This window comes from Sinohyriopsis cumingii, chromosome 6 (assembly GCF_028554795.1).
Source record: "Sinohyriopsis cumingii isolate HCF-2022 chromosome 6, ASM2855479v2, whole genome shotgun sequence".
Taxonomy (NCBI): domain Eukaryota; kingdom Metazoa; phylum Mollusca; class Bivalvia; order Unionida; family Unionidae; genus Sinohyriopsis; species Sinohyriopsis cumingii.
In genome coordinates, this window is record NC_142966.1 from 92,893,416 (window position 1) to 92,918,377 (window position 24,962).

General features: G+C 34.7%; 1 protein-coding gene across 4 annotated transcripts in view; it reads left to right on the plus strand.

Annotated features, from left to right (window-relative positions):
• Nucleotides 1-24,962, plus strand: part of LOC149797456 (protein mono-ADP-ribosyltransferase PARP15-like) — a 99,565-nt gene that overhangs the window by 14,214 nt on the left and 60,389 nt on the right. For 3 of the 4 annotated variants that reach the window (XM_089962267.1, XM_089962265.1, XM_089962266.1), the window contains exons 6-7: nt 11,562-11,644; nt 17,723-17,839. In XM_089962267.1, the coding sequence (XP_089818393.1) occupies nt 11,562-11,644; nt 17,723-17,839 (200 nt within the window). Of the gene's footprint in view, nt 1-3,971; nt 4,069-11,561; nt 11,645-17,722; nt 17,840-24,962 lie in introns of those variants that run through there. The other variant, XM_089962269.1, reaches the window with a different exon arrangement.

A 24,962-nucleotide genomic window follows, 5' to 3' on the forward strand; every position in this document is an offset into this window, starting at 1 on the left:
CTTTGCAAAATAAAGCACTGACAAATAAGACAGCACGACACTGAGCTGATATAGAGCAATTTGTTCAGCAGAGTGATGTAAGCTTAGTTATGATTGCATCATCCATGACTTCTAGGAATAACATGATGCAATTCATATCATGTATGACGCAATACCAGCTTCAGATTGCATCATTCATTGTTTGGCCTAAAAAACCAAGCAGTTTCCAAGCCCAGACATATATTTATTTGCAGATCCGATCAAAGATGTATTTTGGTCATTTCTGGTTTAAATTGAGATCCCTTTCCTTTATAACTCACTTATAATCCGCGATTCCTAAGTCTAGGGTCGTATATACTAAACCAGTATCATATCTTAATAACTAGAGCAAATCAACGATTTTAAGTGTCATTTTCAGAATCAGTGACTCAGAATTTGCACAGCTTGACTACATGTATATTGGAAACATTTTGGCTGTATAATATTAGATACACCAGTGACGCTGCTACCAATGCAGTAACCAGAGAAATCCAATTTGGTTTTCAACCGATTAGCACAGCATTTAGCACAGCTTAACGTTCGCGGACAATTATCTTTGCACAACCCCACTCCCCACCTGTTACCCTGAGAATATATGTAATGATGTTATTCTCTCCGACAAGATTCGTGTGTTACAGGGGATGAGTGGACGAATTAGGATGATTGACGCGCCTGTAGATAGTTGATACAACTCGTAGTTGAACCTTTTATATTTAAAAAGAATAATGTCCTATCGCAAAGTTAAGGATGGGCTTAAACCAAAGCAGCATGCAAAAAGCAAACGTGCCATTAAACAGATGATTGCGGGGTCACACTAAGGCTTTCTCACCCAAAGTTAACTGGAATTATATCATTGTGGCTGATCCAAACAATACTTAGTCAACCACCAAACAAATGAAATTATCAAAGCCTTGGGTGGCACAAATGCAAAAGATCGGTGAAATATTTTTATTCATCGCGGACATTCCAACGCTTTTAGCCGTTGCCGCTTCTATACGAGAAAAATAATTAAAATATCGTTTTGAATTATTTGGGACAGCTTATGTATATATAGTAACAATGAGAAATACATCAGAAAGATGAAAAACTTTGCATATCTTCTTTAATAGTTTCTTAACACGCTTTTTCCATAGCATTCAGCACAAAACATAAACGTAATGTCAGAAATTAATACATACTACCTTATATCTGTAATATACATCATGCGAATAAAATAAAGAGTGGACAGAAAACTGTCTTTATACATGATTGCACCTCCTAAAAATATTTCACTATTTGGTTTTACCTATGAGTATTTTTTTTATTAATGGTTTCACCCCTTTTTCCTTGGGAAAATATTTAGGTTCAAAGGGGAACGCGGCACTTCTTTCTCCTTTTAATGTAGGTACATTCGTCTCATGTTAGTCATTAATGATGTTTTTCTTCATTTATTTTTATTTAATTATTATTATGATTTTATTTATTTTATCTTTCTTTATTGTAGGCTAACATTTATTTGAATTCATTTTTTTTACTTAGTGTTTATTTTTTTATGATTCTAAGTCCACAACTACTTCCTTGGGGAAGCGGATGATGGGGTTCGATTTATTAATTCGATGTACGGTGATGTAACACTTTAAAAACAAACGTTCTTGATAATACTAAACAAATAAAAAAGGAAACGAAAAATCAGTTTTTGCTGTAAAGGGAATGAAAGGAAAATTATCATAGTTTGTTATTCTACAAACGACAAAAGTGAAATAATATAGAGTTTATTTAACTGCCATCTTTGACAACTCATACAAGGTAAAAACAGTGCAAAAGAATCGAAATGTAACGCAGATAAACATAAAAATAGGATTACATTGAAAAGAATTTAGTAAGTCAAACACAGCAGATACAAATTAATTTGAGGCCATTATAACTGATTTTCAAACGAAGAACATAATACCTGTCTGAAACGTTCACGAACAGACATTAATATCGATTGTTTTTTAAATTGCTTTGAACATAATGTCTTGAACCAAAATTGTGGTAGCAGAAGAGACAAAGTCACAATCAAAATATGATCAGCCTTTCTTGTTTGGAACATATATGAACCATTCGGTCGGACGCGAATCACCATGTATATATATATATATATATATATATATATATATATATATATATATATATATATATATATATATATATATATGCAAATAATACTATCATAAAGGTTAGAGAGTAGAAACCAGTTCCACGGGTAAACGGCACCCATCACCTTGCCTGCACACACGAGCCCATATTCCCTCATGACTAAGCACACCTCAACAAAACAAATATGTTACTCAATCGGTGTTATATGCACTAGTGTGTAGCAGACTCGCATGACGACCTAGTAATTAATTCTCATGTATCTACACAATCATTCACGATTTTGGATATATGGTATCTTACATTAATATGTGCATTAGTGTGTCTGTGGTGGCTAAATGGGTGGTGAAGGGTGGTGGTGTGGTGAGTGCTACCCAACCCCACCCCATAAAAAACAAACCAGCGAAGAAAATGAGCGCAAAACAAACGCAGCGTGTTTTATAGTTTGTTTTCTATACAATTTATTGGTTACATTAATTCATTGTAAATCCTCACTATGCAAAAATTGTCTGGGACTTTGCCCCTCTGGGGCCCAACTGACAATTCCGTCATACAGACACTTTGCTGAAATAAAGAGTCTGTCTTCACCTCCCAAACGATATTAAATGATATTCCTGGTTCCACCCTTTCATATGGTATGTTATCTTCTTGTTGTTTTAATAGTGTGACACAATGAACTTCCTTCTGCAGTGATAATGGAATTTAACCCCCACTTACCACACGCCTAGTCGCCATTTTGGCATTTGTAGGATTATCTTGTTGCTAGCAAAGAGAACATGGAAAGATTTGGATCTGAACATTTCGTTATATATCCATATTTAAATGATGGAAAGATATTTTGCACTTATCACCTTTGATCTTTTTATCCTTACTGACGTATACATAAAGTGAAAAGCGGTGAGACAAAAACCCACAGTTGTCTTAATATCTATTTTATAGAGAAAATGTGCAAACCATGAAATATATAATGATTCATCCACATTGTTATCAATAAACCGGTGGTAATATACAGTCAAAATTTTGTTAACTCTAAATTTACCAGAATAAAGGAACATATAACTTCAAATAAACAACAACTCATTAATGTGTAAGCGCTGAAACAATTACTGTATATATATATATATATATATATATATATATATATATATATATATATATATATATATATATATATGGGTATGGAGTGTCGTTGAAAATATTTTGCTCAAACGTTCGAGTAATCGTTATATCATTTCCCAGTAGTTGTTTCAACGGTATATATGTATATATATATATATATATATATATATATATATATATATATATATATATATATATATATATATATATATATTTTTATTACGGGGTCTTACATTTGTATGCTTATTAGGGTGTCATATCAGGGGTGGGTCGTTGGGTGGAGAAGCGGGGGGGGGGGTGTTGCTTCGCATGCTGCCTCCACTCCTCACCATCAAGAAAACATGCCAGATAAAAGGAAAGTGAACTCGAAACAATCGCAACGTCTTCTAGATCAAGTTTTCGATACAGTAAGGTTGTTAAAATCAGTCGTTGCAAACCCTTAATATGCAAAACCTTTCGGGGACTTCGTTTACCTGGGCCCCAGCTGAGAATTAGGTCCCAGAGATAATTTACTGATTTACTGACGCTCTCCTTATCTCCCAAACGATACTAAAAGATATTCCATGATCCACCCTAGCATATGGTATGCGTTATCTTCAAGTTTTTTTTTTTTTTTTACAGTGAGACGTAATTCTTAGGGAAACACAATTAATATCGCTCTGCAGTGATAACGGAATTTACCCAAGCGTTTCAAACGTCTGGTCGCCATTTTGACATTTGTAGGTTTATGTTATGTCTAGCCGAGTGAACACCGAAGAGATTTAGATCTGAACCTTGCATTATTTTTCCGTATTTAAATGATCGAAAGATAAAAAGGTATGTGACAATTTATCGCCTTACATTTAATCTTATCGGGAGGTTAGGAGACCCCCCATTGTCTCTAGATAATTATGTTCTAACAAACATGATCAGTGATCGATAGAATTAGTTATTTGTTCATGTAAACCAGAGATGAGTACTGTTTTGCAAGCTAATCTGGAGCTGGATCTTTTTAAAATCATGTCCCTCCACCAACACGCTCCAAAAATTAAATGGTTGGAGAATGTTGGACCATAAATGCTGACTTCGTAGATAATGTAAAGGAAAACTATCGTTAGTGACATACTGAGTACCCTGCCTATCCTATATCGGGGAAAAGACCAAGCATTAATTTGCGTTGAATTTCGGTTGAAGACAGGTGACCGAGCGTTTTCTTTATCACTCTACTGGTCATAAACCAAAATAGCGTATATGATGTGCTGTCCATCGGCTTTCGTAAGGTCCGTCCGTTAGCACACGTTGCTATCACTACTCCTTCTAAACTACTTGGAAGATTGCCACCACATACAATATGGCCAAATCAGTGGTCATTTTGACAATAACATTACTGCTACTTCTATTCAGTCAATGGTCATATCAACATGATTTTGTCACTAAGAAATTTATTTTGAGGTCAATATTTTGGAACTGAAAATGGTGCTTATCTTATTCCAATATGACCGCCACAGCGGCCATCTTGAAAATATTGTGTCTGCTACTCATCATGGAGTTTTCATTTAAAAGACTTATGTCTAATTGCTTCTAATGACAATGATGCAGATCTGATGCCAAATATGGTCACCACAGTGGTCTTTTTAAAAATAGTTTGATCATTATTCCTGCTGAGTAAATGGTCCTATCAGCATGTAATTGTTGCTAAATTCTTATTATGTTGTATTGTTCTAAATGGTACAAATGAAACATCCAATATGCCTGACACAGTGTCCGTCTTAATTATCTTGGTATCTTTATTCCTCCTGTTGAATGGTCATACTAGGATAGGGTTTTAACTGATAAATTTCTTTTTATGTCGAGTTGCTCGTAAATGAAAATGATTTCAATCCAATATCGTATATGACTGACAAAATGACAATCTTGAATATATTACGTTAGCACTACTTCTCCTAGAAGGATGATCATACGATCATTGTGCTTTCCATCAAGGGTTTATTTTTATGTCCAGTTGTTACTAAATAGAAATTGTGCCAATCTGATATCCAATATGGCTACTATATTACCCATCTTGAAAGTCATGTTATCATTAGTCATCCAAAACAGGAAAAACATATCAATATGTCATTTCCACCAGAAAACTTCTTATGATGTCTTCATGGTCCTGAATGGTACCAGTCTGACATGCGATATGTCCCCAAAATTTGTAAAAACTGAATCGCTGAAAAATAGAGATGGTTTCAACGCTCAGCAGTTAAAGGGATGAAATGGTATTAGGTTGAATGTTCGGAAATTCTTTTCAGACATTACGGCATCACTCTACTCAAGGGACTCTTGATTAAGTTTTATGTAACGATAATTTAATATTTTTTTGGTGTAGAGACGGGAATTTCTTTCAGAAACATCCCCAAAAAATACAAATAAACATTCGGTCATGGCGTACAACCAGAATGTGGATTAGACTGTTAGATATGGTGCGTGAGATACCATCAATGCAACTAAATTTATAATAAATATAGCTTGCCATTTATAAATAATTACGGTCATCAATCAAATATTTCTTAGCTGTGTTTTTTAGTATAATACTTTAGATTTTATCACATGGGTGCCTAACAACATTCCTAATGTCGATCGATGACCCTCATCCCTACTCTGATTTTACATGTCTCTTTTCTGGTTGTCTTAAAATAAAGCTCCAATGTTTACATGTGTTCTATAACGTACCTTTGCCACTGTCCATAGATATAGGTTCTCTTATGCTATTACATTTAATAGTGCAATTGTCAACACGCATAATTATTCAAACTGTTTTCTTATGCACGCTGCAGCAAAACTTATAAATATGTCAGGTGAATCAAGGGTGGATGTATGCAACAGTTTGTTTTGTTTGTTGGTTTTAAACGCTGAGGAAACTGAAGCTATGAGTCTTTCTAATGAGTAGTGTATGGGATACCATAGCCTCACGTAGGCCTCTATGTTAATTTTGGTTGGGGGTTTACCGTAGCCTCAAAATTGGTAGCCTCACGATGACTTCTGTGTTAATTTTGGAGGGGTGCACTATAGCTTCAAAACAGAAAATGGAATAGGATGGGACTGATTGGTCCTTGGGAGTGCAGAAGGGGAATGAGTTACTTCACTATCCCATTCCTCTTTTTGAAGGATTGTGAAGAATCTTTCCCCCTGTCTTCTACGCCAGACCTAAAGACGCAGTAGTTGTCATGGTTGTTCTCGCTGTTTTTCAAATCCTCCTCCCTGTTTTATGTCTAGGGGACAGCGGTTCTTGGCAGTGGTTGTGGCTCTGGCTGTTGTTGACATGGTAGTGATGCTAGTGGCCGTGAAGGTGTCCTCAACATGGGCGTGACTTCACAGACCTATCATAGCATCTGGTGATGTAGGATCTCTCTTTAATTTCCTTCTCCTCTTCTTTCTTGTTTGTTTTCTACTCCTCTTCTATCCTGGCACTTCCCTTGATCGCCTTCAAGGCCAGTGAGTCCTGGTTGCACCTGGAATAATCCAGGTGCATTTGGAGTTCAATGAGTTTGGTGATTCTACTAATGCTAACGACTGAACGCTGGGTAGACAGACTTATGAACGCTCCGCCTTATATTTGTGAAGCACGGACGTGAAAGAAAGCATTCCCTATACACAAAAGCTAACATAACCTATTCCACCATCAACACCATGGAACGCGCGGAATTAAAACAAACACTGAGGTTCACTTTTTTCCTACATAGACACTTTGTTATCAATCCTACATACAACAAAAGCATAGACTATTTTAAACGTCAGGGAAATGAAGTGTTTATAGGCACACTTCTATCTTTTGACATCAGACAGAAACTAAGTCTTTATAGGCACACTTTTATATTTTAACCTACCAACACACAAAGGCAGACATATTTTGGCAAATGAATAGTATATATTTTCTAGATTGTTGAGGGTAGGCCTGAAAAGGGCTGTTTTGTTGGGGGTAATGACAATCTTGTATTGTCTAAGATTGCGTCACCGTCTGGCTGCAGGCTTCATAACAGGATAGGGTCTGCTTCTGTGGTTGGAGATGGAGAACTATTTCGTGTTCACACGTCAGTCTACAAAATCCCTGTCTGGCTCCTGCTGTTGTTGCTGCTGTTGCTGTTCTCTGTGCTGTTTCTGAAGTCTGTACTTCTCGATCCAATCTTCTTGCTCCTTCTTGATTTCGTTTTTAAACATCTGTTTTGTCAGGTCTTGGGCTACATTCAGCATCCTGACATTTTCAAATCTCATCAGCCTTGGGTATCAGGTTTTGCCTGACACGATGTAAACAAACGTATGCTTCGTTCAGCTTTGCAAATCTTGAATACGTGTTCATAGTTTGACGAGTCAACACTGGATGGTCAAACTGGAGACGGTTCCGCTTTATACGGCTCAATCACGAACGCGGTAGAAAATATCTCTACAATTCTTTTGTGTAGGAACGCTATAACTTTTCTCATGGTGAGGAATAGAGAGAAGTCAAAGAGCACATACATTTGTTTATAACAAACCATTAACTATCCTTTTTCCTTTTTTAATAACATTTTTAATTCAATCATCAACAATTAACAAACACAATATTATTTTCATACAATACCAAAAAACACATTTTTGACATGGTTGACAACGTTGTGAAGTTAAGTTAGACTTCCACTGATAGAGGTCATTTGGCCATTGATATACAGTACGTTTCCTAGCTAAAGAAAAAAAACAAATATATATATATATTGGTGAATGGTTTCGCTTCTACGATATCCTCATATTGAAAATCTCTGTCAAGTTATCGTCTCTTTGCTTCGTCTCTGTACTCTGGGCCAGGAGAGATTCGATGCGATGGATCTCTGGAGTAGTCAATGGAGAGGAGGAATGATCACGCAAGTATTTATACCTCCAGATATTCGTCCAATTTTTCTCAGATATTTAAATGTTGTAATTGACTGGGAAGATCCTTTTGACATCCATAGCAATCTTTCTTGGTCAACCCCGTAATGGTATTCGCGAGGTCTTTGACAAAACAAGAGACTAAATATTGTTCTTGTTCTGGCCATCTGGACATCACCATGTCTTCTTAGTCTTTGTTTTTTTGTGAAAGGTTTCGCTTCTACGATATCCTCATATTCCATTTCCAAAGAGGCTCCACCATTCAAAGAGGGTTAAGAGTCTCCCATAGCTTCTAATAGTTTAGAATGACTTCTCTCAAACTGTTGATTTCTATCGTATTATCAAATTCGGCATACCGGATGACATTCACTGCCTCCTTCTGTAGTTTTGCAAACTGAAGTTCCTAACAAATCGGGCCTAATTTTATTGGGTGGAAATGTCCCTTTTCGCTGCCTTCGTCAGGAGTGAAATCAAAAGCCCACACTACATAACTTCTATCATAATCCTCGCACGAAATACCGTGACTACTGTTAGTCTCTAACTGCCCAGTACCTTCGTACAAGAACATGTATAATCTCGAGTAATTCTTGTGCTCAGGTTCGAAGGGTCTGGTACACGAGATCTTGCCATCGCGACTGACTTCGATTTTGGACACACCAAAGTGTTAAATGTTGAAAGGAATTTTTGTTGGAGTCTCCGTTAAAGGCCGCATTCTCGACGATACCAATGATTAAAAGTTTGGGTAATGTCATTGGAACAGACGATTTTCGATCATGGATCACATTTGTCTTGGAATGAAGGTTGTCACTTCCACTCGTCGTATCGGATAATTGGCAGTCGTTCTGCTAAAAGCGTGACTGATATCGTTTCCCAAATTAGGTAACACTTCCACGCGTCGTACGTAGAGTCGGCTTCTTGGATGATGGTTTTGTATTTGCTAGCATCATAAATTATCAAATGGAAATAGGTACTACTGCGATTCAGTCTTAGGCGGAGATCCACCCCGTTCAGCAAATACTTTTCTTGCAACCACATGTCCAAATGCTAACAATCCATCAGCTCTAAACTGCTTTGGACTTTTTCGATAATATTAGCTAGAACTTGTCCTTTGTGTCAGGTTTCCATACCACGCAGACATCCATATGAGTGTTCATGGCTTCTTCTCCCTACGTCAAGAGATCTTTCAGGTACGCTCGGTAAGATTAAGTGTCCATGCTGCATCTGACCAGTTTGTTATGCGAGTAGGAATCCACTTCAATGAACAAGGAAATCATGAAGTTGTTGACGAAGGCTATTTTATCGTTTCCCTCTGTATTGTTATTATCTGCCAGTTCTAATATTTTTGACGTTCAAGTACAAATAACTTCTTTTCAGACCGATGTAATTTTCGGGCTGTCTTTCGATTTCAAACTTGATGGGAGCTGATTCCGTCAAAGAGGAGACGGGATGAAATTCTACCCATTGGGATTCTTACATCGTCATATTAGTGGGTTGCATGGCAAACAGATCCATTTCCGACTTCAGTGCATAATTTCTTCTCTCTCTGTGATTTAATAAACAAAAATGTCTAATTCTAGGACGGTTCTTCTTTTCTTGGTCTTTCTAGTTTTGTGTGTGTGAAGTGACTGGAAGGGTGCCTTCGTCGTCTCTATATGCCTTGTCCTTGCTGTGGATTCAATTGTTATAGACACATCCAACGGAAAGGGACGTGGTGTATTATGTAACTAAAATAAGATTGAAATAACATATCAATTCACCCTTGTATATCCTTTGCTTCAGGACCTTAACAAGAAATATTTACCTTTTAAATTATTCATATGCCCTACATTATACAAATTTGAATTAATCCAAAGACATAAGTTTCAAACAAGCTCGATACATTTATTTTGTTTCAATAAAATTAATAGACCGCACACTATTCTAATAACTACCTTGCTCTTTGATCATGATTTAGATCAATCAATATTTGTTAAGAGAGACAGAGTATCAGCTCATTATATATGTTTGAAGCTGAATAAAATATTCGAATTTGTATCTATTTGAATGACCAGTATCTCAATACATCCTTATAGCAATGGATGGTCGGATTCTTCTGCCATAGTGTCAATTACGACAACAATCATAGCCTAGGTCAAGAAATGTAATGCGATCGACACTTGTTTAGAGAGCCGCACTAAAATAAAAACGTGGCGCTAATGTCAGGAAATGGACGAGACATACAAGATATAAAACATTGCATACTGTCAAAACAGTCCACTGAAAATGTGATTATTGAATTTTTCTTCTTTATGAACTTTAAAACTGTCATCAGGCAATACTTCAGTATTTATGACTTGAAATTATTAATTAGCATACTGTTCAATAGATTGAACAATATCATGTTCTGAACTATTAACTGAATCTGAAGGGTTCACATTAACTTTGCGAGCAAAAGATAATAAAGAAATATGGTGACTCTGAAGATGCAATGCATTCTTTAATAATATCCAGTTTGATTTTGCAATTTTAAATCTTAATTCACACACTGCCTTGGACTTCTGTTTATTCTAATATATTACTCAGTTTCAAACCGACATGTTTATGCTTCGAACGAGTTTAGACAAAATCATATATATTTATATCCGACTTTGTTTTCAATACATATTCAATTTTGCCGGCAATCTAAGGTATATGACTTAAATTCGAACCAGATGAATCATAACAAGTGCATTTTTAATTTTTTAATCAAAATGTCCCAAAGCTGATTGAAACAATAATTATCAATGTTCTCGAACGTGCCATTGTAATGTAAAATTTGCCAAGTTTATTTAATTGCTATATTACATTGGTACATTTTGTTAGCGTTTTTGTATCCAGGAATATGAGCAGAATTCTGCAAAAATATATTTTTTGAAATATCAAAGAATGGAGGAGGAGAGATTGAGAATGAAAAATAAAATGGTATGATAAAGCAGTCAGATTTTGAACGAGAAACGTATGAACTTTCAACAAAGATTGACTAGCAAGACCCTGACCAATAACATTACATAATATAGACAACATATATGTGTATTTGCTCGCTCTTTTGTCCGCCCCACAACTGTTTTCATATTTCGATACGTCAGACACCACTGTAGCTCAATAACTAGCGTGCTGGACTCGCGCACGTCCGACGACTAGCAACGTGAAATTCTAATCTTGCTAAGGCCACTTTATGGTGTCTCTGGGTAAGGCAGTAAACCCTGGTTACTTCGCCATGATATAATCTTTGTTGATACATTGTTAAACAACATTCCAGATAAGACCGCTTATTTTTTTTAGAAAAGAAGATTGTGATTCATTTAACAGTTTAGGTGAACATGTATGTGAACCGACTTGTCATATCCTGTCATTCGTCCACTTTTCTGTGAGAAAAATTTATTATATATTTTGTTCAATTGCATTCGATATAATTATTTATTTTGCAGACTATAATAAATGCTATGAGATGTCGGTTAAGAAAGAAACAAAACAGCTGATGTCTCAAAACAAGAATCCCATGAAGGAAAAGGTATCATTGTTTACATGTGATGGACACTAATGATTTTTGCATATGAAAATATAAGTTTGAACTCATAATGTTCAATGTGATTTGTCAGATAAAAGTAATGACTTAATTCGGTTTTATGTTTTTATGTACTGACTAGAATTACCGACAGTAATTAAACCAGTAATAACAATTTGATACAAAGATAATGAGTTGCTGGTTGCGAAGGTTGAGGGAGGAGAGAATCATACATTTCTTTCAATAAATAAAACATTCTCTATGTCTCTTTTTGATACTAACGTCGAATATATTTATTCTGGACAAGCAGGTTGAACGACCAAGATCAAAACTCTTAGACATGTTTACTGATACAGATTTATATCAAAATAGAGCAATCCTTGGTAAATATATGTCTATCTCTTCTCCATTTTTATTTTTGCGGGCATTGTGTCCTTGATTACAGCAATAAATATATTATTTCATGACCACTTTATTTCACGTTCCTGCATGTATCTTACATATTTCAATAAGACTTACCTTATCAAATTGTATGTATACACACATCTTCCCATCAAAGAGTGCAGACATGTGGCCGGTTTGTTTTCCCTTCAGTGCCGATACCATTAAAATTTCTACACATTATTACCTTTCTGGACGATTATAACCCAACTTAGTTTATATGCTTTTGTTTTTGTTCGAATGTTTGCATATTAATACAAAGGTTCACAGTGCTTTGAAGAACTTACCATATTGGTATTACTTCAATGGAAAGAGTAGCTCGAAGGAATGTTTCATCTGGCTGTTATCCAAAGTTCACTCGTCATGACATGCACCGATTGCAGTGATTGCCATACCTTTTGTACCAATTTATTATTTTACCTTTGGTAGGGGGCCCAGAGGGGCCGTGTGGCCAATTGGTCTAAAGCGCTCACCGTTACGGATCACTACAATCTCACCTGTCAGCGTGGGTTCGAGTCTCGGGTTAGGCTAATCTGGGTATATGAGAAAACTTGCCAATAGCTTCTCGTGGGTCGATGATTGATACAGAGATTTTCCAGGGCTTTTGCTCCACCATTTAGACTGACTCCAATGTATAGTCAATATTGTGCTGAAAGATGGCGTTAAACCCTGCAACATCAACAGCAACAACCTTTGGTAGGCACTGGTTTACTATAAGTTTTAATACCTGGCACCCATAGATTGCCCCTTATTGCGCCGATTTCTCTCCACAAAATTTGTTAGGTCTTTCATGGGTCTACACTATCCCTACAGGTAAAATTTCAAAGAAAGGTCCATGTCAAAACTTTCTAAACAAGGGATATTATGGCCCATGTGTACACTTAATATTTAATCCTCTTACTGCTCAAGTTGTAACCTCACACCAAGTATTTAGCCACCAATTAGCTCCTTCCAGTGAAGTAATACCAATATGGTAAATTCTTCAAAGCACTCGACTATTTTCTTCCTAAAACTCTGGCTACTGTTGGAACAGATTTTTAACTTTGAACTGTGAAACAGGTTGAAATCAAAAGTATCTAAGTGAGGGTTCACGCATCGCAAAATTGAATTAACATCTGCTACAAAATGGATAAAGCTTGAATCCTACCGGTATCCCATAAAGGCCCTCCAATTTCAGCGATTACTCTCGATGCGATTTTCTTCAATCTTAACCTTTTTTTGGAACTGATACATATCAAGAAACTATCCAATATGGGTTGAAATCAAATGCCATTAAGAGGAGGTTATGTTAGCACAAAATATTGACGTGCGGTCCATGTCTAAAATATTATACTAGTGTGTTTAGACCCATGCGTATATATAATCTTTTCACGGCATTTATTATACGCACCCCACCCCATTATCTAGCCGCTAATTGGTCAATATCCCCGTTAGAATGTTTGTATTAACTTTGTCTTTTATTTGAACAGATCTCTAATTCGGATCTGTCAAATAGGGGTTAAAAGCAATTTCTCAAAGTAGGGTTAAAGGCATGCAATGGGTTCAAAGAATGTAACGGTTTTTAATACTGCCAGTATCCGTAAATATATTTATCCGATTGAGTTCGACAAACTTCGCCAATAATGCCGAAATTGGCTGGTCGAATTTTCTTTAAACTGTTCCTTCTGTTGGAGAACATTCCTTTCTAGATACATTCCAAGAGGCGATGAAAGCCTCCTCCTCTATGTTTGGTTAAATCTGTACTGAATATTGATCCAAATATACGTGCTTTTCATATCCAGTGCATGTATGCATGTTTTTTCCATTTCAAACGTCCTTCAAGACAACAGTCAATCTCAACTGAAGGTTTCATCAACTCGTAAATACTCCAAGTCATTCTCCTCAAATGAGAAATCTTTCATTTCAGACTTGATTGATTTTTTCTTTGTTTTACGTTGTTTAAATTAACGTTGTTGTGTAATATTCGAAGTCCGATATATTTTAATTTCACATATATGATAAACCAACAAGCTTTTACAATATGATCTTGAGAACTTTGTTTTGAATCATGCCCAGTAGGGTTTAGACATCTATAGAACGGAATTACAGCTAAAAAAAATTTTTGAACTTCAGTTAAGATAGGATCTGATTGAGATATAAGTAATGCAGATGGAGACAGAGCAAGAGAGAGAGAGAGAGAGAGAGAGAGAGAGAGAGCGAGATCGAGAGAGAAAGACGGAAAGGAGAGAAAGACTTTGGCAGAAAGAGACAAAAGAGAGATACGTGCAGAGAGAAAAAGAAAAGAAAGAAAGAGAAACTTAGAAATAGAAAAGGAATAGGAAGAAAGGGAACTTTAATTTAGATTAAAGGTGTTAGAGATGGCAAACAGAAAGTAATCCACCACTTTACAAACAAATTCAGGTTTTGATGTTACTACAATGATTTGGTTAGTACCACCTTTTAAAGGAAAAATATATACATATTTCCTCATTTCAAAAGAAAATTCTGAACATTTGAAATTTCCATGCTCGGGACATTTTTACCTCTCTGTAAGTACTGCAAATTGCTTGTTATGATCTAGTTAAGGAATAAATCTTTACGGATTATGAGCTGGTACCTGAGGCATATCGACAATGGTTTAGGAATTATAAAAAAGAAGCTGTACATATCCATGTCAAATTTGCAAGAGAAAGAGAACACGTATTTGATAAGTGGTGCTCAAGAAAGATGGTCAAGACTGTGATAATAAAAGAAAACTCATATTAGTTGATTAGTGCAAGAACTCCATAATGTCCTTAAGGCTTACCTCGAAATGTTAGAAAGTGCTGCTAGTAGATCTGACGATTATTCCTTATCCCACAAAGTTTATTTTGTAAATAAGTCTACCACTCAGCAGTCTCATGGTAAAATTTTATTTCGTTCCTACTTATTGGAAGAAGAAAAGGCAGTTATTTCTGATTGTTACAGATTGACAAATTAGCAACAGAACCGAGACAGAGCTCTCCCAAACGCTCTTATTTCTAAGAGATCACAGTTATGGTCATGTATTGAAAGCAATACATCTGTTGTGTCAAACAAACCAAAGCCTAGTATTATTAAGGAGAACTGAATTATTTACGTCAAAAAGGTAGGTATCACTTAATGCTGACTATGCTAATCCTACCCCTATTCAAATTTTAAGGTGACATATGAGCTTCTCAGAGTGTTTTGTTATAAAGTAATTTTGTCTTTCCCTGAGAAATCTTCTTTTCATCTGAATATTCCTATTTAATGGGTAGAGTGCGGATTTGATAACGTTCCTCTTCATTGTGTCACGGTGGCTCCCGACTTGGTCTCAGGATCCGTGACAGTTGGGACGGTGAGTTATTTAACCATTGAGGGTATTCGTGTATTACTAGCTGGATATAAGGTTGTGTCTTATCCCCTTGTAACTGACCGTCCCTGTTTGGATCAGAAAGTCGATCCTATTGAAAACGAAAGAGTTTATATATACCCAGCTTGTGCAGTTATTATTGCCATGGCAGAAAAAGCTATTGAGAATGATGTTGATCAGGAAATTGCTCCTTAAGCAGACACATTTGCTTGTCAGGCTTTTGATAAGGTCTATTGTTTCTAATATGGATCAATTTGCAGTCATTCACCACAGTCATCCTCTTGTTATTCCTCGTTATCTTTATTCTAATCAGGGTGACTTACGACAAACAATTGTCGTCGAACAGGAAAAAGATCCCGAGATGTCCTATTTGTTACCGAGTGCTATTAAGCTAACTGAAGCCACATAAATAAATGATTCTTATTTTGTTAAAAGGCAGGACTTTTATGAGAAAATGAAGACCATCTGAAGTACCCGCTGGTGACGAGTAGTCAGTTAGCTATCCAGTTGGTGTTTCTACGTCGTATAGACAGATCATTTGCAAGCTAGCCAATGACACTTATTTGGCTGGTCATTTAAGGTCAATACGACTTATTACAAGATCTTGATTTACTTGTGCTGGCCAAAAATTACAAGTGATGTTTGTCAATAATCAGTCATGTTTCTCAGATGGTACTAAAACCCTGGCAGAAAAGTGTCCTAAGGCTCCTATTCAAATAATTCTTGCATTTGAAGACCATTGAACAGAATAATGGTAAACTGTGTAGTCCATTTACCTAAGACAAAGTCAGGCAACCAATGCCTGCTGACCATAATGTGTGCGTTCTCAAGATTCCCAGAAGCACATCTTTTCAGGAATATCAAAACTAAGACCATAGTACAAGTTTTGATAACAGCCTTCTTCAATTTGGCCTTCCCAAATCTTTCCAATCCGACCAAGAGTCAAATTTATTTCTTTAATTTTCCATTATGAATTAGGCATTTAGCAATTTAAGGAGTTTGCCTTTCACCATGAAAATCAAGGCATTGCAGAAAGATTTCATCAAACATCGAAACCTATAATTCGGTCATATCTTTTTGATATCGATAAAGATTGGGATGAAGGTGTTCATTTACTGCTGGTTCGCTCTTAGGGAATCAGTTCAATAATCGTTAGGATTTAGTCACTTTGAATTAGATTTTGGACATAATATCTGTGGACCATTGAAACTGTTATTATAGAAGCTTCTTTCCAATGAGGATATATAAATCAAGCTTCTCGACTATGTTAAGTATAAGTTATCAAAGGCTTGTGCAATTTCAAGACTTAATCTGCACTCAACTCAGTCAAATATGAAATTAAGATATTAACGTTGGATTGTTCCCAAAACATTGAAGAAGTATTTTGGTCCTTTTCATTTCTTCCTCAGTCACATAATGGTTGATAACTGGGGTCTTTTTGTTTGTTTGTTTTCCTTTATTTTAACTACATATATTCCATAGAAAGTTTCACTTTATTGTCGAACTCAATATTGTTTAATTTTATTAACGATATAATTAGTGTTATTTATTAACTTATGTGCAAAATGTAGGTTTCACTTTTCTTAGACTCCAGATGCCCCGATGAAGGTGCATTTATATCCAAGTTGCATTATCCAACTTCAAATTGTTTACCAAAATCAAAACAGGTATATATATCAAAATGTACAGGAACTGCTCTTTAATTTAACAGCTTATTTATTATAAAACGATTCAGTTTGATTTTCCATTAGGTTATACGTTAATGTAAAATAAATATGAAACAACCTCATAGTTCGCTAAATATGCTTGAAAAACTTTCATTAAGCTGTGCTTTGTATGTATCTGTCATAATAATTTACCTATTTATTGCTTAACACACAGATCACATAAATATTCTATGAAATATTGATAAGAAGAATGAAATATTAATTAACTTTCTGTTTTATTTTTTTTTCAAATATCTTCTAAATGGCAAATCAGTAAACTAGATCAATGCAAAATTCCTTAATATAAGAACGAAAACTAACCAACAAACCTTGCCAGGAAAAGATAGTTAATTCCAATATACACATGCTGTGCCTGCAGCATGTGTTTCTGTATACTATTTGATAGCATAAATCACATTATACACATACTTTGCAAGTACACTCGTGATAATCAACAGCGTTATTTCACATTCCTGGTACTTTCTAATATACAATAAATATTGAACAAAAAGGTATATTAATAAGGACATTTGATATGATATGTATTTAGTATTAAGAAATAGACAACAATTGCTCTTGTTACAGGATGATTGGACCGAAGGACAAATGTTGAAATGTCTTGCGAACTTTTCCTCGGACCGGGGAGATGAACTTTCGTTTTCGAAAGGTGAAATACTGATCATCTTAAGAGAAGAATCAGTGGTATGTTTAGCCGAAGAATATGTCTCTTTTATCTATTCACATAATCAAAGGTATGTGGTGAAAACCATACAAATTAACATGCACGAAGTAAACGACAAAAATATGATTCGACGTAACGGTATGTGTACTGTTAAGAGTCTAGGCTCTTAAAATAAGTAACAGGAAAGAATGAAAGACAACAAGATTTGTAAAATTTAACAAATGATTTATGTCCCTAGAATACAAAGTGAAATGAGAAACAAAGAATTGACGGTATTGCGAATTCAATCCCAAAATAATCCAAAAATTATAGACACAAATCCTAGTAATGTAAAGTCCTGAATAAAACTCTGTACAATTTCATAATAAATCCAACAACTGACGACGAATATGTGTCTGTTAAAACTCCTAGTGTGTTGACGTGCCAATCACGGAAATATAATTCCAGGTTTGAACACGCTCTACGTTTCAGTGAATCTCTCTGTCCAAGTATGTTATCAAAGCACGTTTCTTTTTCCAGAGAAAATAATCACTTGAATTCGATTATTTGAACATATAAGATTATTAATGGTTTGTGTTGCTTTAATCAATGTAACAATAGAAACTTTAGAAAAGAAAACAATCAACTTATCAATATGCAAAGGTGATTGCGAATAGCCACAAAAGGCATAGAACTACATTTTGTAGCAGACACGCTAAGCTGAGATGTGAGATGTTCATTCACTCATCAATACCTAGTTTGCCTGTATTCAATCTTACCTCTTTTGAAAGTGCAAATATGTATATTTGTATGTGACATACACGTATAGTATCTACGCTGTATCACTGGTGTACCACTAGTATAATTTTTTTTATTAAAACGAATCTTGTCAAGCCTCGTTTCCTTTTAATGAAAAATGTATGCATCTCGAGGTATATCATTGATACAACTTACAAACTATATATACACACATATATATGTAATAATAATAATAATAATAATGATAATAATAATAATAATAAATATAATAATAATAATAATAATAATAATAATAATAGATAGGTTAAGGATTAAACTTAGATTTCAATATGTACATTTCAATGAAATTTATTGACAGAGTTGGACCACTCAGCTAGATTATGCCGAACAAACATTTTAGCAATTTTAAGTTCCTTACCCCTGTATCGAAATCATTTCCGGCCACTGATAATTTTTACAACACCTCTGGCAAATTGATGTGCAGAGTCAGAGTTAACAGACTGAAGTAGCATAATTTTTAATGAATCTAGCGCTATGTCCGTGGTTTATCATTTGATGTTCTGCTCATTTACGTGATTATCCCAGCATTAAATTTAAATAGTTACATAATTATACTTTTCAATTCAAAGTAAAATAGCACACTGAGGAAAATATATTATTCGCGTATTGCTGGACTTGAACTGGAGTCGGCTATACCGCGTGACAGCCACTTTACCATACGACCACTATTATGTTGTGATCGACGCGGCAGTCTTACTATTTCTTGTAATTCACACCAGTGAATTATCACTTTTATTTTAATTAGAAAGTCCAGTCATTCATGGCCTAGTATAAAACATTTTCGGATAACTACACAGAGCAAAGAATTAAAATTTCGTTTTAAAATAAATTATACAATACTGGTTTTCATTTACAAGTTTTCCTAAAATAAATATTCACATACGACTGCTACTCTGATATTTGTGTGCAAGTTAAAAAGTGAAAAGCGTTGCTGTATAATATAATACAAGTAATTTTCAAAGATAGACGTGTTTGGTTTAATTGATGCTTAGGATGAAATGTTGTTCATATAAGTCGAGAACCACATTAATCCTTTAAAAAAAATGTAATATAAGTTCATTATTTATTTCTTATTGAACATACGTTGTCAATATTTTACATGTTCCCCTACATCACCACCTGACCAGGAGTATGGGACAGTGCCTTAAGATTGTTTACCATTTGTATCTTTCAACCTTCTTCTGGATAACGTATGTTCATTCACTAAGACACAGCAAATACATCTACATACATTCACACATAAACACGCAAACTATGATAATATTGTACAAAAGAATCACTCATTAACAAACCCCTAGGTGCTTTACATTGCTTGTTTGTTTCTTTTATGCAAAAGTAAAGAAAAACTAAAAGAAATTGAAAATTGACAATAGGGTCCACGTTTTATTTTATAGTGATAGATACTTGCCATATCGAATTATATATATTTGCTGTATGAAAATATCGTCCTGTACATTCTAGATAGTACAGAAATGTTTACTCTGAATATGGAGACTAATAATCTTCATGCCCTTTTATCACATTTGAAAGGTTATCACAAGAAAGAACATTGTAATAATTCTCTGCAATGCATAACTATAAATACTTCACGGAAAGGAATTGGATAGCAGGATAGTCCCTTTCATTTAAATCAACAGTGCATAGTCAAACATACTGATTAATTGCTTTGAAATGCAAACTTATTATTACCTCTTGCAACCCAAAGTTTTGGCTTTCAAAGAGGTGTTAATAACACAATAAACTCACAACTCTGAGTCAAAGCAAAGACTTATCAAAATAGTACTAACAGCTGCCGCACTAGGCGCATAACATTAAGATGATATTGTTAGGACTGGTTGGCCTGGCGTCAGGATAATGTGACTGGGTGTGACATCATGCTACATGTTTGCGGCAGATGACCCAGTGCTAGAGTAACTAGACATAACTATAAACTGCCACACTGCAGACAGTGTAGCGATATTACTGAGAAATTGTTAAAGTTATGTTAGCAATCCAAAATACACACACACGCGCGCGCACACAGACACAAATTCTATCAGTAGTTTTACTCATTAGTAGTTATACTGCTACAGGGCAAATGTGTGTGTTCTGGATAGTCTGGCCACCTCACAACAGTATAACTGAATAAGAACAACTCCACTGCTTGAATGAATCAACATTGAAAGTTTTATTTATATACAATATGATTATCAACAAGTAAAAATTGATTGATTTGGTATCTGTCTTTGTAGCTTGTTATAACATTGACGGTGTATAATACCATTAAAATTGACACATACTTATGTCACAACGTAGCATAGGAAAATCAATTTCCCTGATTGCTGAAACTTCCGTTTTGATAAAATTTAAATGTCTAACGTAAAGTTTTTTTTTAAAACTATGGATCGTAGATAAGGTGCAAGTAAACACAACGTGTTCCCTGCCATAATCCGAATTCTTAACCAGTATGCTGATGTTATGGATTAATATACATTTGTAGTCATTTTTGTAATGGCATGTACATCAGTATGTGATTGAAACTTGTAAGAATCACTCAGCAGTGTTGATGCCATGCTTTTCAGTATAATTTGAGTAGATCTTGGTCAAGTTTGTTTGCGTATTATACGTCACCACTTAGCGACGTTTTAACAAATGATTGTCCATAGTTTCTTTGCCGCGCATTGTGGCTATGTATTTATTGCAAATTTGGAACACAGTTTGATATTAAGGAGTATTCAGCTATTGTGATTATCAAAGTTCCAGATTATTCTTTAGCATAGTTATAGTGTCAAATTGTGCCCCCATCTAATTGCATACCATTCATAAACGCCTTTGGTTCCGCTCAGGGGTTATGTGGCAATAGGGACTGTATCAGATAAATATTACTATCTCTACAACGTTCACTTTAGAGAAAAAAAATAAAACTAAGATATTAATATTGCATTTCTTCTATTTTTATCACTCGTTGCAAAACCAGCGGAAAATTGTACGTTATATGCTTATTTGTTTATAATTTACCAAGTTCAGAAAACAAAAGGTCACACAATCCTAGCAAAAGTCGAATAGATGCACCTGCAGGTCTGTATATTAGCAAACCTTAATTAACATTAATCATTATCTTTGAGATATGCACATACCTGTTGTCATAACAAGGATTACAAGTCGGATGAATCCAGGGAAGACCATTTCATAAAACTGACAACTCTGCAATATTATGAAACTCCAGAAAAATTCTTTATTTATATATGACGCTCGACCTTGGCCGAGTTTGATTGTTGCAGTTTTCATCATTTTGCGTAATCATCAATTGGCATATAACCACCTTATGGCAAGGATTGTTATTATTTACTGTTAAACCACATTTACATGCATCGCTTACTAGAACTGCAGTCCTTGATTTCCAGAAATCTGTCCACTTCCATGCATGCATGACAAATACCGTATTGCTGGATTCCAAACAAATTAAACAGGCGCATTTATTTTGTTGCGTTAGTTTGATTGTCACTGTTACTGTCATGATCAAAATCACATCTTTCCTTATAAAATTACATTCTCATATTTCGAATAAGACGCAGGCTTGATCACTTCCTATAATATGTTTGTCTTTTAATGAACTTTTCATACATTACTAAACATAACAAGCCCCATGGAGGCAAACGTGTAATATAGCCTTCCCATAAACTACATTGAAGTATCCTGAGCCTTGTCTTCTATGCTAAGATATAATCAAGATACTGCCTAATATTCGTGCGACCCAAATAATACGATGCAACCTTGCATGCTGCTTTAATAAAGTTGAGGGAATTAGAGCTTAAATGATCTTTAGCTAATTGAGTCAAAGTTTTGTCTCACTCAACACCTTCCCACCGCAAGGTATTGTATCGTTTAAGATATTTTACTTACCTTTTCAGATTTTATTTGATTTAATGATATTCAGTTAGTACGTATACCATCTATTGGACATTCCTAATTAATATGTGTATGATTATGTTTCTTAACAGTCAAGATTGAAGGTACGTCTGAACACCGATCGAAACAAAACATGTGTTAAGACTGCATTTAATAACAGAGACGGTAAAATATATATGTTATCGAATAGCATGTTTGGACTAAACTATATGTATTACTCAAAATGGTTAAAAGGAGATTATTGCTATAACAGCAGTGCAAAATGGATATTCTTGTTTCATAATTAAATTAAGTAAAGACATTTAAGGAAATGTAAGTCTAAACGGTCAAACATTTTCTAAAGCTGTATATGGAGACGGGGTATTTACTACATTATAGGAACCGTCGGACACTCTGCAAAGCATGACAGAACCTAAATATCCACACATACCGAGAGTTAGCATCAGAAAACCAGCACTAGTTACTGGCAAATACCAATGAATTGTTTGAAGAACATGCAAGAGAAGTGAAATCGTTAACTGATAATTCCTATTAAAGAATCCAAAGTGGACAACTTCGACATGCAGTTAAACTGCTTTCGATACACAGGATACACAAGTGAGAGAATAAAGGGGTTAGGTAAATGCTATAGAAGCTGTAAGTTCTAAAACTTATTATATACAAATCTGATATTGAACTGTATGCGATTTAAGAGCTGAAAACAGAATCAGATAAGAAATGCAGAAAGTAAAACCATCGTACAAACGCTACTTGAAAGTGTCGAGATTATACAGGCCGAGATATTTGGATAATAGTTTGGAGAATATTGCAGTGAAAAAATTGAACGCAGTGGTAGACAAAAATATCATTAGGCAAATTGACGAAAAAATGGACTTTTCGCTGCTGTTGCTATAGCGATAAGAATTACTACAGCAAGATATATATATATGTATATATATATATATATATATATATATATATATATATATATATATATATATATATATATATATATATATATATATATATATATATATATATATATATATATTGCTAATATTCCATAAATGTTGCTCTTACTACTCGCCCCTACTCCTTATCATTTACCTCGTCCAAATAAATAGTGTACTGTGCCTAATAAATATTAAAAGGGCTTAATAACCATTGTAAAATATCCGTTTCATCAATCTAAAATTATAATTGCTGCATTACCTAGAATTACTGAGTTATGAGTCTATGCTCTTAAAATAAGTAACATAAAAGAGTGAATACAACAGGCTTTGTAAAAGTTTAAAAGAATTATTTCCCTAGAATAAAAAGTAAAAAATGTAGGAAAAGAACTTACGGTTTTAGGAATTAAATCCAAAAATAATCCAAGAATTAAAAACACAAGTCATATCAATGAAGGGTTCTAAGCGAATTGCGGTTCAAATCCCGATGAAAGTCCAAGATGGAACGCGATGTCGTCTGTAATAGCCTTCAAAGTGCAGATGTTTCAACCGTCTCTTGTTAAATCACAGAAAGTATTATTCCAGTTTTTAAATGTCCTATATATTCCAGGAAATGTCTATGTCCAAGAATTATCAGAGCACTTTTGTATTTCCATAACAACTTTTTCTTGTTTTGCTATTACTCTGTTGGTTATTTGCTATTGTATTTATAAATGGTTTAAGCAAAGTATTTAACAAAGTTAGAAGGTTATGACCTATTTCACAAAGTAAACTACTGATTGTCTAATTTCACTGTAAGTAATTGCTTAAGCTTAAACTATATGCTAAATTCTGCAAAGTCTTGTTATATTCGTCAATACTGCTCGCATTCATAACCCTAAAACTCAGTTTTAAATAAAATGCACGCGCATCACAAATATCATAGTTTGTATTGAAATGTCTCCAATTATTAATTGCTCTGTTAGCTTTTTAATAGCATTGTGTCTCATGCTGTTGAAACGGACTGTGTAATGTATGTTATATCTTGTTACTGTTAACCTAATCTGATACAATGCTTGGATTACTTATACATAATCTCTTACCTGTTAATACCTTGCTATCTTGTAAGGTGACATCATTCCAGGCAGTAAGTTTTTATTGGCTTGTCAGAGACTTCATTGATCAGGTGACAGTGCTCTCTAATATTCAAGACCTCCTGCTCAATATGTGAATTCACTTTTGCAATCAATCGTCTAAATTAAATCACATTTTATTTTACTATTGATTACCTGCATTTGTTTCTCAGTACTTAACTTTCCATTATGTCCAGTCCATAATAATTCGTTTCTTATTCTAAATTACATTTAAAGGTTAACTCACGATGAAGTTCTTAGCATAGGTGATCCGACATATTTCGAAAAGCTGGACTATAAACAAATTACCGTACATTCCGTCACAGATTTCAATACCGGATCACCATCAATGCTTTATTACTCATTGTGCACTGTCGCCAAAATACAAATAGACAACTACATTATAATGCTTAAAT